The 13,512-nt window shown below is 42.9% G+C and overlaps 1 protein-coding gene across 1 annotated transcript in view; it reads right to left on the bottom strand.

The window, feature by feature from the left end:
* Erc2 (ELKS/RAB6-interacting/CAST family member 2) overlaps window positions 1–13,512 on the bottom strand; it is an 898,378-nt gene that overhangs the window by 165,959 nt on the left and 718,907 nt on the right. The window contains 1 exon segment of the mRNA XM_060390770.1: window positions 5,032–5,166. Within this exon segment, the coding sequence (XP_060246753.1) occupies window positions 5,032–5,166 (135 nt within the window).

Genomic DNA, 13,512 nt, shown 5'->3' with positions numbered 1-13,512 from the left:
ATTATTTTAAAAACTAAATTCATTTTATTTATGTGTGCCTGTGTATGTATGTCTGTAGGGGGGCACGGTATATGCACATGAGTGCAGGTCCCTGTGGAGGCTATAAGGGGGACTAAGATCCCTCGGAGCTGGAGTGGTAAAGTGTTCTAAGCCACTCAACTCAATGCTGCACATGGAACTCAGGTCCCCTGGAAGAATAGCAAGAGCTCTTAATCACTGAGACATTTCTCCAGCCCAGCTATATGTCTTTAGATCATGAACAATCTCTCCAAGTACCAGTTCTTAACCTGTATAACAGGGACACATCTACCTGTTCTTTTCTTTTTCATATATATTTTGGGAACAAATTACTCAAGAAACATTTGTTAATGTGCAATCAGAAGTCAGGTGTGCATGTGCATTGTAATATGCAAAAAGATCATTAACACAGAGTTCAATCACCTTCTCTCTATAGATTTTTTATATTTCTAGTATTATATCTCCATACTTCTGGACTCCATATCCCTCCTAGAGAAATAGGATTTCTGTATGCAAATTTAAAATTTCAAGATCTATAAATTACTTAGGTAGTGAAATGCATTTAGCCTCCTGTGCTTGGGTGTTTCCATTCAGTGAACGGGGCAGGAGGAGACAGAAGACTCCTCTCCTGTTCTCCAATAAATGTTGCCTCCTCGGGGTCTTCCAGCTCTAAAATGCTCAGATTCTGCATCCCTGAGGCTCTACCAGCACACTCTAACCAGAGTGCCAGGCATTCAGAATGAAAAAGCAATGGCATCTGGGCCCTTGAGGATCCCACCTAGTGCCCGTTATAGAAGTGTGGAGATTCCTAGGCACACAAGGGGCAGGCTGAACTGACCTGACTGTGCTGCGTCTGAGTGTGCACGTCACTGTGCTATATAGCTTTCTCAATGATGGCGTTAGTTCATAGTCGGGAGGCAATGAAAAGAGCTTACTAAAATATATCTTTTTCTGGGACAGTAAAAGTTATAAGATTCCCACAAAAAAAAAAAAAACCAAAAAACAAAAGCAGAGAGACTTGGTATCACCGATACGCTCTAAAGCAGGGAAGGATAAAATCTAAAGGAAATAACAGATGATAATTATGACTAAATGCTTCTGCGGGGCCTTTAGGAGAAATTGTGTTTCTGCTTGGTTTTATAAAATCAATCTTGGTAACTTCAATAAAAGTTGAACCACTAGTTGCTGGCATGTCCCATTTACTTTGGTCTTTATTATATCACAAGAGACACATGTCATGTACATTGTGGCTACTTCTTGGCCTAAGGGGGTTTCCTATATGATTACTCTGTTGTTGGGATGTTCCTTTCTGCTCGGATGTATTTGATGACTGTAGTCACCCTGGGGTTCCTGGCCTCTAGCTCTTAGCTGCTATTTTCTCAGGCAAGGTTTATATGGTGTGACAGAAACACTGCCCTGGCTTCTCTGGTCACTTCTCTAAATCCTCCCATGCCCCTCTGTTTGCTTTACCATCACTGAAGGGCTCTGTATTTATGACTGTGCTTCATTTCCATGTCCTCATCAGAAATGGCATCAGATCTTCAGGGTTCTTGGTGAGGCCACTCACTGTCCAGAAAACGAACTGAAGAGGCGCTTTCACCCTCCACTGGGCTAATCACCAGGGAGAGTGCCTAAAGTCTCCTTCTTCCCATGAAAGCTCAGCTAGAAGTAGCATCAGTCTTGTTTTAAACCAGATAGTCTCTTACTTCACCTGATAGCCCGAGAACACGATTTCTCAAAGCACAGATGTTACTAGAAAAAAAAATTTAGACCATGATCAAATAAGCCTGGGAAATGCTGGATTAAATAAAATTATGGGGCTTTCTTTCTTATGAGCCATTTTAGATCCTTTGATCTGCTAATAGCATTGGGAAGCTAGGAGATAGAGTTAAAATGTGCAGTGTTTTCTCGAAATTCTTGGCCCATCAAGTCTTTGTCTCAAGACTTCCTTCACGGGACTAATGTTCTAGAAGTTACTTGGGAAAACGTGAGTTTAGACTTATAATGCTTAGATTCAGCTTCTTTCAAAAAAGAAATTTTAAGAACTCACAGCAAAGGGCAAAGAGACAGGAAGAACTGGAAAAAGAATATAATTCTGCAAGTGCCTGGCAATGCTTGTGTTTCCTGGGGATGGGGAGAGTTTCTCTGGAAACCTAGCAAAGTGATCGATTTTTTTCATAGCTCCTTATTTTTGTGTGTCCTGATCTCTTCATAAACCCCCGGAAGCAAGGGCAACAGTTTGTGGCCACTGTGTAGGAGACATGGTTGGTTGACCCTGATGGCTATCGGAAAGCCAGGGCTGAAAGCCTCACAAGAAGAGATCATTTCCCTTTAGGTCACTCAGCTTACTCAGCACAGTGGACACCAGATAGAACCGGATCCAAATTCACTCCCTGGAGTGACTCTCAGGATGCCACATTCTGATAAGAGCTCTCACTTTCTGTTAGGAAGTAGCTCTAGCCTTCAGGGCATCACTCTTCATGCCCTTCACAGTCCTGTATAGGGGTTGTAATCAGCTGGGAAAGACTCTGTGGGCTTTCATAACTGCTGCCCTCCACAACTGAGTTCCATAATGGCACTGGAACTGACATACACGTTGGTGATCCCAGCATAGGGGAGGGCATCATTTCCTAAATTTGGAGGCTGTGGTCTACCACGGAATCTGGCTCAAGAGGTCTAGTAATTCAATTTCTGGCACCAACTAAATAGCAGACCAGGGGTTCATGCTTAGCTCTCCTTTGTACCCTAAAAGGGTGAAGTCTGGCAGCTTTTGTGATTCCAATGTAAAAGACCCCTCCTGGGTAAGGCCATTTTGCTTCTACCATAAACTGCAAGTTCAGAAGCCAGAGCCCTAGTCAGCTTAAAAGTTTTATCAGTCTTTGTTTTGACTGACACAAACAAACAAAACAAAGCAAATAAATAAATAAAAAGAAAAGGAGACCCTAAGGACCTGGGTTGTTACTCTAGGACTGAACAGTAAGCACCTTATCTTGCCTGCATGCTCCTCTCCAGGCTCTGCATAGGGATAGCAAGTTACGTTTGCTTCAGGGACTAGCTGGCAGAGCAAACAACCATAGTGACCCAAATCTAGTGAGGTAGTCTCTGTCCTGGCACATGGATTGTTCCCTGAAGAAGGGTGCAGCTTCCATTTCTGTGCCTAAGAGTTGCTCAGAGCATTCACTGATGGCAAGGAGGACAAAGATGTGTCCAACGTCATAAGGACATGTCTTAGGCAGATAAGGTTCCAGGGATGTTAACTAATTTTGGAGCCCCAGCACTGCTGCCCCATGGCAATCTTTAGTGAAGTAGACACAGGAGGGGCCAATTGAGCAGGCAAGATCCTCCACTGCCAGTCCATGGAGCAGTGTCAGGAGGCTAGAGTTTGTGAGAAATAACCATTCCCAAAGCAGACAGATTTGATCTGGCCACCATTTCCAACAGGGCATGCTAGGACACATGTCACTGTTACATCATCAGGTCCTTGTGTGACTTACTCCAAGTCTTCCTGGTGTCTTTCCAGTTCTCATCGTTACTATGTCAGGGAGGGACAGTGGGGTGCAGGGTGGCCTTCTGGCATTCATGGCTCAGAAGGATAGCCAAAGTGAGGTCTGCAGAACTCCCACCAATGAAGCCTCACACTGACCTTTCATGGGAGAATTCCGAGGAACAAAAGGCAGTGTGCCAAAGGGCAGTATCTAAGAGGAGTGATCTCACATATGCTGGGCTGAGCAGGTGTGGGTATGTGGTGGTAGTGGCAAAAACGGAATACATAAAAGCAAACAAAAACAAGGACACATACGGTAATGACATATAATTAATCTTTCCACTTTCCAGGTCATCGAACCCCAGAGCTGTCTCAGGGGGCTGCAGTCCATGAACTGGGGCCATGAACATGGCTTTGGAAATCCACAAGTCCTGTGAGGAAGCCTTCTGCGGCGCTGGGGTCTCTGAGGGTAAATTCTTCAGGGTACAAAGGTCAGGATCTCAGTGGTTTGTGCTCTAAATAACTGGCTCCCCCTGGAGTTTTATTTCTGGCAAAACATCCTAAAGACTAGACCTAAGCTAACTTCTCTGGGATGCCAGTGAAGGCAGACAAGAGATGCATCTGAAAATGTTTCAGGAGCATAGTAAGTGCACCTTCCCAGCAAATACTGAACCCTCTCTGCAGGCAGTCTTTCCCTATCACAGTGTTTCCTGCTGGTGTCCACAGATGATTCTGTACCTTTTCCTAATGTCCCACATCTACTGGAATTTATTGTACAAACCATATTATGATCCTACATTACAAAAGTACAGTAAAGAAAGAAAGAAGCCTACTTATATTGACTATATGGTTCTGATTATTAGCACCAAATTTTGTAATTTGCATATGAATCACCTTCAGGACTCTATGTTTTTTGCAAGTAGTGGAGGAGTGTGAACCCAGTTGAAAACTACAGGCATTTTTCTTTCTTTCTCTGTTGGTTTTGTCATTTCATTTCTTCACTTGGTTTACTTAGTCAAGGAAGAAGATGGGCTCCAAACCAAATAAACTGGACTCCTTGACTTTACTGACTAAAAAGGCAGCGAAATGGAGCTCTCCTCTTGGTGTGTCGCTGCACCACTAACTTGATCACTGGGAGAGTCTCCAGGAGAGTGCTCAGCACACTCAAGGTTTCTCTGGTTGCCAGGCGCTTGGGAATAGTGTGCTTTCTTTTAAAACTTGGAAAGACACATTTCAAAGTAACTAGCCATTAGATATGAGCCAGCAATAGGCTGCATATCATTAAGGAAGACAGGAGGGGAGGAATGAAAATGCATAATATAAACAAGAAAAGACAAAACCTTAAAGAGGAAGGAGAAAGGAAAACATTTAGATTCCTTGAGTGATGGAAATAAATACCAAAGCTATTAGTTTCAGTTCAAAGAACGTATCACTTTATGCTGTTTATTATTTCTTGAGGATTATTTATTTTATCTTAAAATATCCAAAGCATAAGAGGGGTCCTAGAGGTGAGCATCAATGAAACTGACCTGGTCTGGAGAGGGCCTGTGGTTGGAATGCTGTGACCTCCCAGGAGATCGGTGGTGGTGGTGATGGTGGTGGTGGTGGTAATGATGATGGTCCTCATCATAGTTGTCTGCCATCAGCTTCATTCTATTCTGGGTCTGTGCAGAAGGAAAACCAGGGAAGATTCCATCAGGAGCTAGACAAGCCCAGTAGACTCAGGGCACGAGGACAGCACCCACAAGGAGGGCTGGCTCCCTTTACTTCAACCAAGAAGGTCTCATTTTTATACACACTGAAACTTAATAAAGAGGCTATGCCATTAGCGTTGGTGAAGGAAGCTTTAGTCACAGTCTTGAAGCTAGCTATGTAACATCTGTACATGTCAATGTACTTTTTAAGGGGGAGCCAGACACATCCTAAGGTATAACCAAAGAGATACAGAGTGAGCTTACAATCACAGGGTGCCCACAGTTACATCCTCTAGAGAAGGCCAGAAGGAAGGCCTGGAAGGAATGCCAGGAGAGTGCTGTGTGGAGACACAGAACGACAAACAATGCTCTCACAGGACAAGGCAGGGAAATGCCAAAGGCAGTCCACTCCAAAGCTACCAAAAACAGGGAGACAGCTGGAGACACTGCTACAATGATGACATGTCTGGAAAGGTTGTGTGTGGATATTTTAGCTGCCATTGTTCTTTGAGAGAACTGGAGCAAAGTCAGTGGAAAACAAGCTGACTGCTCTAATCATGCAGTGTTTGTCATACGGGAGTCTAGGAGTCATAGTTAAATACTGAGACCCACAGGCCTATAGTTCCTTATTATGTAGGGCAAGAAATAGAGCAGGCATGAACTGACTTAACAAGGCCACAACAACATAAACAATGCCTAAGGCCCACTGAAAAGAGCAGAAGAAATTAGCAAGCCTGGAAAGTATGGATTTAAGGACTCAAATGTTGTTCTACCTAATTTTGCCGGTTTCATTGTCCTAAAATGATTAACTGTTCCCAAGCCTTGACTTCCTTACCTCTAAAATGGGTGTGATCCTTCCTGGGATTACTGAGGAGCCAGTGTCAGTCAGATGCCTGTACTAACATTATTGCTGTTATCTTTTCTGTAAGAATGTTCTCTTTTGTGCACGTTGTGTCCTTTGCTTGCAATTCCTCTGCCCTTTTCGTTCATCTTAATTCCCGAGTCTCACTAATTCACAGCACTTTCTCCAGCAGCCTATTCCTGTCTGTCTGTCTCTTCCTCTGTCCCTCCTCTCCCTCCCTCCTTCCTTTCTTTCTGTCTCTCTATTTTCCCTTTGGCAGTGCTGGGGATTGAACCCAGAGTCCTGTATGTACTAAGCATACTTTCTACCATGATCAGCTATGTTCTAGGAGCTTTCCTTATGTCCACCCTTGAAGCTTCGGCCACAGAGGTTGTCAGCTGACATTACTGCACTGACTGGAAGGATGAAGGGTGCCGGCCATGCTCCACAGGAGAGGCATGTCTTTCTTCAGTAGAAGAGGTCACCGAGAGTTGAGGACATAGTGTGGACTCTATAGTGGTCCCCCTGGTGGTTCAAGATGACAGTGGTCCAAATGTCTCTCAGAGAGTCAGCAACTGGAGGCCATCAGGGCTGCCAGCCAGTCAGAATTTTACTGTGCAATATAATAATTATTTAATAATAAAAGAGCATTATGCACCAAAACTGATGCATGCTCACAACATTTTTCATGTACAACTGTGCTCTCCAAGCTTTCCTTGGAGGAATTATTACTACCATAATTTGGCAGCCAGTAAGGAAGATATGGACTTTAATCCCAAGAGCCATTTCTTGACCAACACATGGACATTTCTTGGTCTTGCAGTTTTCAGTCTTTAAGCCCCCTTTCTTCTCTGGCTGCCAGTAAAGAAGGCAAACAGCTGAACAGGTAGAAATAGCTATCCCGTAAGTACTCAGGGTCTGTTAAGTTTTGAAAACACCTCATGTTCCAGCTTTACCTGCCAAAGGATGCTTCATGATTTATTCATTCCATCTTTTAAAATGTGTACAATATTTGAAAGGTCCCAAAGAGGGCATAAAATGCATGCATATGATAAAAACAATAAAAATATAAGACTCAGTTAAAAACTAAATTTAAAAAAAATCTCAGGCAACCTTTGGCAGCTGATAGCATTTCCAGTCTTCATTTGTCCATTTAATGAGGCAGAAGACCCAATGGATGAGTTAGGCCTGTGGGAGAGAGAAGCGCAGAAAAGCGCTCGTGGACCAGATCCTCCTCAGTACTCCCACCATCAGACACGAGAGGCTGAAGTTCAGCCTTCACACCTAACAGCCCAGTATTTCCATGGGAGACTGTACTTTTGAACTCATGGATTAATAAATCTGGAACAGTTTCTTCCAAATAGAATTCTAGGGCCTGGAGGGAACTACAAGATCTGTGACAGTGGAGCAGGAAGGGGCTAGCTCAAGAATGAGTGGTGGAGGCTAAATGAACAAATAATAACACTGCTATTATAAACATCGTAATGCCCCTATCCTTCAGGGGAGCCCCTGTGACTTAATGAGGTCACCCTCTTACCAGTGACAGTGCTAAGCACCCCCTACCTCTGAGCTGTGTCCCATAAAAGAATGCACAAGCTAAACAAGATGCTATATGCAGCCCTAAATGTGTCTGCCGAAATGAGGTGTTGGAGAGTAGGCATGTCATGGGATGAAGACCGTAAATGAATGATGTCATCTTTCCAATTTGGTGCTGAAATATAAATAAACCACATTGTCCATATGAATGCCAGATCTGGGAGAAATGTACACAGAGCAATTGTGAGCGAAAGAGGCTTCTTTTGATTAGTCTAGGATGAGAGAAGAGTGTGAAACAAGGGTGAAAAATTGAGTTTGGTCTGATACTTCAGACTATTTTTATTTATCTTGCTTGTAACATAGCTCTTAAACTGTGACCGATTTCTTACAGCCTGGGTGATCACGTTATGTCCCATAAAACAACTGAGCAATCTGGCTCCTTTAATGTACATTGAAAATGGACCCTTTGCACAGCCCTTCCCTCCATGCAATCTGCACTGCTTAACCCTGTTCCTGCCCAGTGATACTGCTTTTTTTGTTTGTTTGTTTGTTTGGTTGGTTGGTTGGTTGGTTGATTTCTTTTTTTTTTTTTTTTTTTGTTTTGCTTTGTTTTATTGCACATAGAAAATTCTGGGAGGATTAAAACATTGTCAAAGAAAGAAAACTTGAAGAAAGTTTTAACACAGATTCGGACAAGGATGCTAGTTGTTCAAACTCTACACAGGTTCAACAGGTGGCTCAAGTAGGATAGCTCATGTCCCTATACCCAAAGGATACACGAAAGGACCATCACAAGGTAGCAGGTTTTCTGGGCGGGCCTAACTGGAAATCCAGAAAAACTGATGGGAGTTGGAGATAGACAGCCTTTCCATAGCATAGGACTTAGGAACACGAGGACTTATTTAGTAACCCACTGGGGTCGATTTTCCCTCCCCCATGCCATCTCTGTCAACCTGAAGTTCCCATCTCTGCTCGCCTATGTCAGGTTGTTTTGTTGCTGTACACTGAACCATGACTGCTGAGACATGACTGTACTTCTGCACTTTCTGGACTTCCTTTCTTCTAGAAACTGTCTTGTTTCTTTAGGACCAGCACTTTTTCACTACTTTCCTGCTGCATGCTTGCCTGCTACAATATATATTCTTCAGCCAATGTGATGTTAGATCCCTCTTACTCTCTTGATTTTAATTTCCTCAGAGGCTCCCACAGTCCTCAGGAAAGAAGCTTTGATCCTCAATATGCTTAGGTAACTGTTTGTTAGAAACGATAACCTTTTTAAGCTCTGCTATCTTTTGCTTCTCCAGCTTTATTTTGGGGTGGGTGTGTAGGCACTATTTTATGTGTCAGTCCTGCCCTTCTTCCTCTACCCCTTAAAGTGAGTTGTACCCTTGAGTTCTTATGCTCTTAGTTCCAATGCTATCACCTCTAGTTATGCCTTTCAGAAGCCCATGTCACAAGGGACCAGGTGTTCTGTCTCCCACAGAACATGTCACTAGCCTATAGTGCTGACCCCAAAGAGTGGCAAAAGCATGCATGCTGGCTTAGCTTTCTCCACTCTAGTATAAAAATCTCTTGAAGAAAGTACTATGGATCATCCTTGTACTCATGACCTAGTACAGAGTCTAGCAAATGTGTGACATCCATGTAAATGAATGTGTGAGTGACTGAGGAGGACATAGGTTACTTCTGAACAGATGAGGGAAAACATGCAATGGGAGGAGGCTGTGGTGACCCAGTTAAGCATTCAGCATTTGTACTCTCCCTGCTGTCCATGGCTTCTTTGTTGTTGTTGCTATTACCTTTCTTGAGAGTAGATGGAGTGGGATAAATGCATGGCCCTAGAGCTACTAGCCAAGTAACTTGTTCTTCTTTAGGGAATATTCTATTTCTCAGTAAAGAGGGCCTGGTGTCTACCTGCCCAATTACGTCATTATGAATAAGTAGTACTTAGGTGTTATGATGTGCACTTTCTTACTGCCCCTCAGCTTTTGGAGGAGCAGGGGACTTTGGAAGACTTTTACTAGCACCAAAAGTCAACTTGGAAAATCAAAATTTTATCCATTAACTAAAATCCTTTATGAACACTGTGTGTGCAAAGGTGCTAGATTGTCACTTCTGACATTTCTAAATGATTTATTCCAGGCACTTCTAAAACAAGATGAAAATATTTGATTCACTAGTAGATGCCTGAACTTAATGACAATATGTAGCTATTAAAGTAAAATATTAAGAGTTTACACATATCTCAACAAGGTGGCAATAAAAGAATAAAGCTTTGATCAGTCATCCAGATGCTATTAACATTAAAATCTAGGTAAGAATGGTTTTAAAAAGGAAGAAAAATGTATACAGTAAGATCTGTGATGATGGAAAATAAAGATAATTCTGCACAGCGGTAATTACAACTTTTCTTCTGTTGGGCTTTCCTTTCTCTCTCGTTCCCAGCAGGCTAATCTAAAACATTCCAGAATTTTTATGCATGTTTCTTTTCACCTAATGAGAGCAAAATGAACAGTTCCCATCTGCAAGTAAAAGGTGGAAAGCAGGTTGATAACCACAGAAGAAGAAACACAGACAGGCGCCTTTTTGAATGGCATGACACTTAGACGACAGTGAATCTTAATGGAGTATGATCAGTTGTTTGAATGATGAGGTCACAGTGGAAAATAAAGTAAGCAAGAGATGGAGAAGCTCTACCTCACCACACTGAGGCTCTGTATGTGAGTAGGAAGAAGTGGGGTCAAGTGTCTACTATAGACAATTGCTCAAAAAGTCATTTAGTATTCTCTGAACTACAATGACTAGGCTACTTACATGGCAGGTAAAGTGTGACTAACATGTACTATCAGAACCTCACTTTGTGCGGCTGGGAAGATAGCTCAGTTGGTGACGTACTTGCCATGGAAGCATGAGGATCTGAGTTTGATCTCCAATATACATATTAAATTCTAAGTGTGATGGTACATCCCAGCTCTGAGGAAACAGAGACAGGAAGTGCCACAGGGATTGCTGGTTGGCCAGCCTGGCCTAATTGGTGATTCCAGATCCAAGTGAGACCCTGTCCCAAAATCCAAGGTAAATGCTTCCTGAGGAACAATATCCAAGTTGATCTCTGGTCTCTAAGTTCCCATGCATACAAGAAAACCATACATAGCCATACCTCCGAACCTCTAACACACACACACACACACACACACACACACACACACACACACACCAGTTGAGACAGCTATTCTGAGTTTACTTGTCTATAAAAGAGAGCTCCTAAGTAAGTCCCTAATTGTTCATCTAGTGAATGGAGGAACAGGACAAAAATCCAGGTTTTGGTTCCAGTAGTAACATGTCTGAGGGTAGTAACATAAAGAGTAAGGTCCTAGGCTAGCTGCAGAGGTCAAAGCAAAGGCAAACAAGACATAGGGAATTGGAGCCAACTTATAGCACAGTGTAAGAAGAGAAATATCAGGGAGGTGGAGGATTTAAATGAATAACTAGAGGCAGGAGAGAGTCCCCCATAGCTGAAGGAAGACTCGCAAAGCTAGACTCTTTTGCAGTTAAGAGTTGAAAGTAAACTTGTCTATGAGCATAAAAGAAGACAAAGATAGACATGTAACACAGCAAACTGGCCCTCCCATGACCTTGAACAAGAAATGCAACTCAAGACACGCTATGTAGATGTTTCTTTCTTTACTCCTTTATTAAACGTGGAAGAAGCAGAAAAAATATTTAAAAAAAAAATGAACCTCTCTCTCTTGGAAGAATCTATCAGTTTGGGGTGTAAATGGAGGAATTTAGGATAGAACCAAAGCCATATGCTATGTATGTGACACTGTGACATCTATGGGAACTGGGCCAGGCTCTTGGCATCTGTTTACAAGTGTTGTCTGACCCTTTTTCCCTCCTATTCTCACTTCCTCATCCCGCTATTGTACTTTTGTTATTACTTCCTAAGAAATGCAACAAATTCTATCAGAATTTTTTCAGAAATCTCATATAAAGGCCTCACTGGATCATCCTCAAGTTTAAACCTTCCTTTTGAATAGGATTAATGTACCCAAGGACACTGGTCACCTTTCTACACTGTCTTGAATGATAGCTGCCATATTCTCTGGAGAAACAGCACCTTCCCGGGGCACAGTTTGTTCCCATCAGATATTCACCCTGAGTCCCAGAATGAACCAGTTCAATGAGGCTCGGTTCCTGTCCCTATGGAATGGATGACCATGGGAATGAAATCTTCAGCATGGACCAAACACAACAGACAGATGCTAACTCCTCTTCTGGATTCTCCAGAGAGAAGCATTTGTAGCTTTGCAGTTCCTCCTCTCTCTCTCTCTCTCTCTCTCTCTCTCTCTCTCTCTCTCTCTCTCTCTCTCTCTCCCTCTCCTGTCTTTCCTGCTGAAGTCAGAAGAGGAAGATTATTCTCTTAAGCAGCTTTCTGCTGCCATCTTAGGAAGCTGGGAATTCTCTGGAGGGTCATGGATAAGGCCTATTGCCAACATCATCTCTGTTCTGCCATCAGCCAGCACAGCTTACTGAGGGAAGGGTAGTGACTGACATAGAGAGAACTCTGCCCATAGTATGGAGGGTGCGTTCCCTCACAATTTAAGGAAGAATATGGGCATTTTAATAGGGAACTATTTGCTAATGTCAGTAGTCATCTCTTCGCTTACCCGGTCCTTGCTGTGTCTGAAATGATGCTTTGCTGTGTCATCTTAGTCACATGGCACAGCAGCCCTATGACACAGGCTGGAATGGAGGGTTTACTTTAATAAGAACGGGAGCCTGTGATAGTGAAAGAGGCAGGGAAACGTATTATTGACTACTAACCCACAGAGGTGATTCTTGTCCTGGCTTAGCTGAAGAGGAAATAGAGGCAGAGCCTCAAGCTCAAAGAACTGGGACTGTAGCATTCTTGTAGGACTTTGTATACGACTGCTTGAATCTTTGTGGATTGGCTCCCTCATAAAAAGAAAAAAAATATCAAGTTTGGTCTGGAAATGAGCTGAGATTCTGGACAGACTCCAGTCTGAGCATAAAAGAAAAGCAGCTCACAGGAGTTTAAAGTTCCTGGTGAGAAGGATGAAATCCACAGTCTCAACTGAGGTTCAAAGGAGTGTCATGTTGCTGACTAACCCTACTGTAAACTCACAAGTCATCCAGTGCAGTCCTCAAGGTTCAAAGGAGTGTGTGCTGTTCACCACCCCTCGTATAAACTCACAAGTCATCCTTTGCAATCTATACTGCCCCTTGCTGCTTCAACCAGCACTAGAGGTTTGGATCTGGCTAACGTGCTAGCAACTGCAGACTACCAAGGAATTTCTAACATCCTGAGAGCTGGTGCCTGCAGAAGAGTGTGGGGGAGGGGGCCCTAGAAGTTTCCACCATCAAGCTACTAGGCTAAGCACAGGTCTGTGTAATTAAGTAGTGGGCAGCACATGCTATACTTAGCTTTTAAACACTTGTAAAGTCCTCTTCATTCATTTATCTTACTTGTCACTGACAAGCTCCTCAAGGACTGTAACAGTATGCAGAGCATGAAGAGCCTGGGTAAACAACACATATTTTATGTGGAATCTAAACTGTTTCAAACCAGAGAGTCAATAGAGGGTCCCAGAAAAAGCCAAGGCTCTTCTACTGAACTATAGAGGGTTCGCGCTAGGTCTGTTTTGAGTTTTTCTACAAAGTAGACTGTGTGTTCAAATCTCAATTAAAAAAAAACCTGAATATAAAAAAAAGAGAGAGAAAAGTTGGGAAGAAAGGAGGACAGGAGACAGGAAAGAATGAAAGATAGTGAAAAGAAAGGAGGGAAGAGAGAGGGCACAAGAGGTACTAAGGAAGGAAAGTGAAAAAGGAAGAGTTAGTGAGGAATGGGGAAGGGGAGAAGAAAAGCAGTAGTGAATGGAGGAAGGAAAAATGGTATTTGTAAGTTTTATGACTTA

Source organism: Meriones unguiculatus, chromosome 9 (assembly GCF_030254825.1).
Source record: "Meriones unguiculatus strain TT.TT164.6M chromosome 9, Bangor_MerUng_6.1, whole genome shotgun sequence".
Taxonomy (NCBI): Eukaryota; Metazoa; Chordata; class Mammalia; order Rodentia; family Muridae; genus Meriones; species Meriones unguiculatus.
The sequence above is the reverse complement of the archived record's forward strand: the minus strand, read 5'-3'. Positions and strand labels throughout refer to the sequence as shown.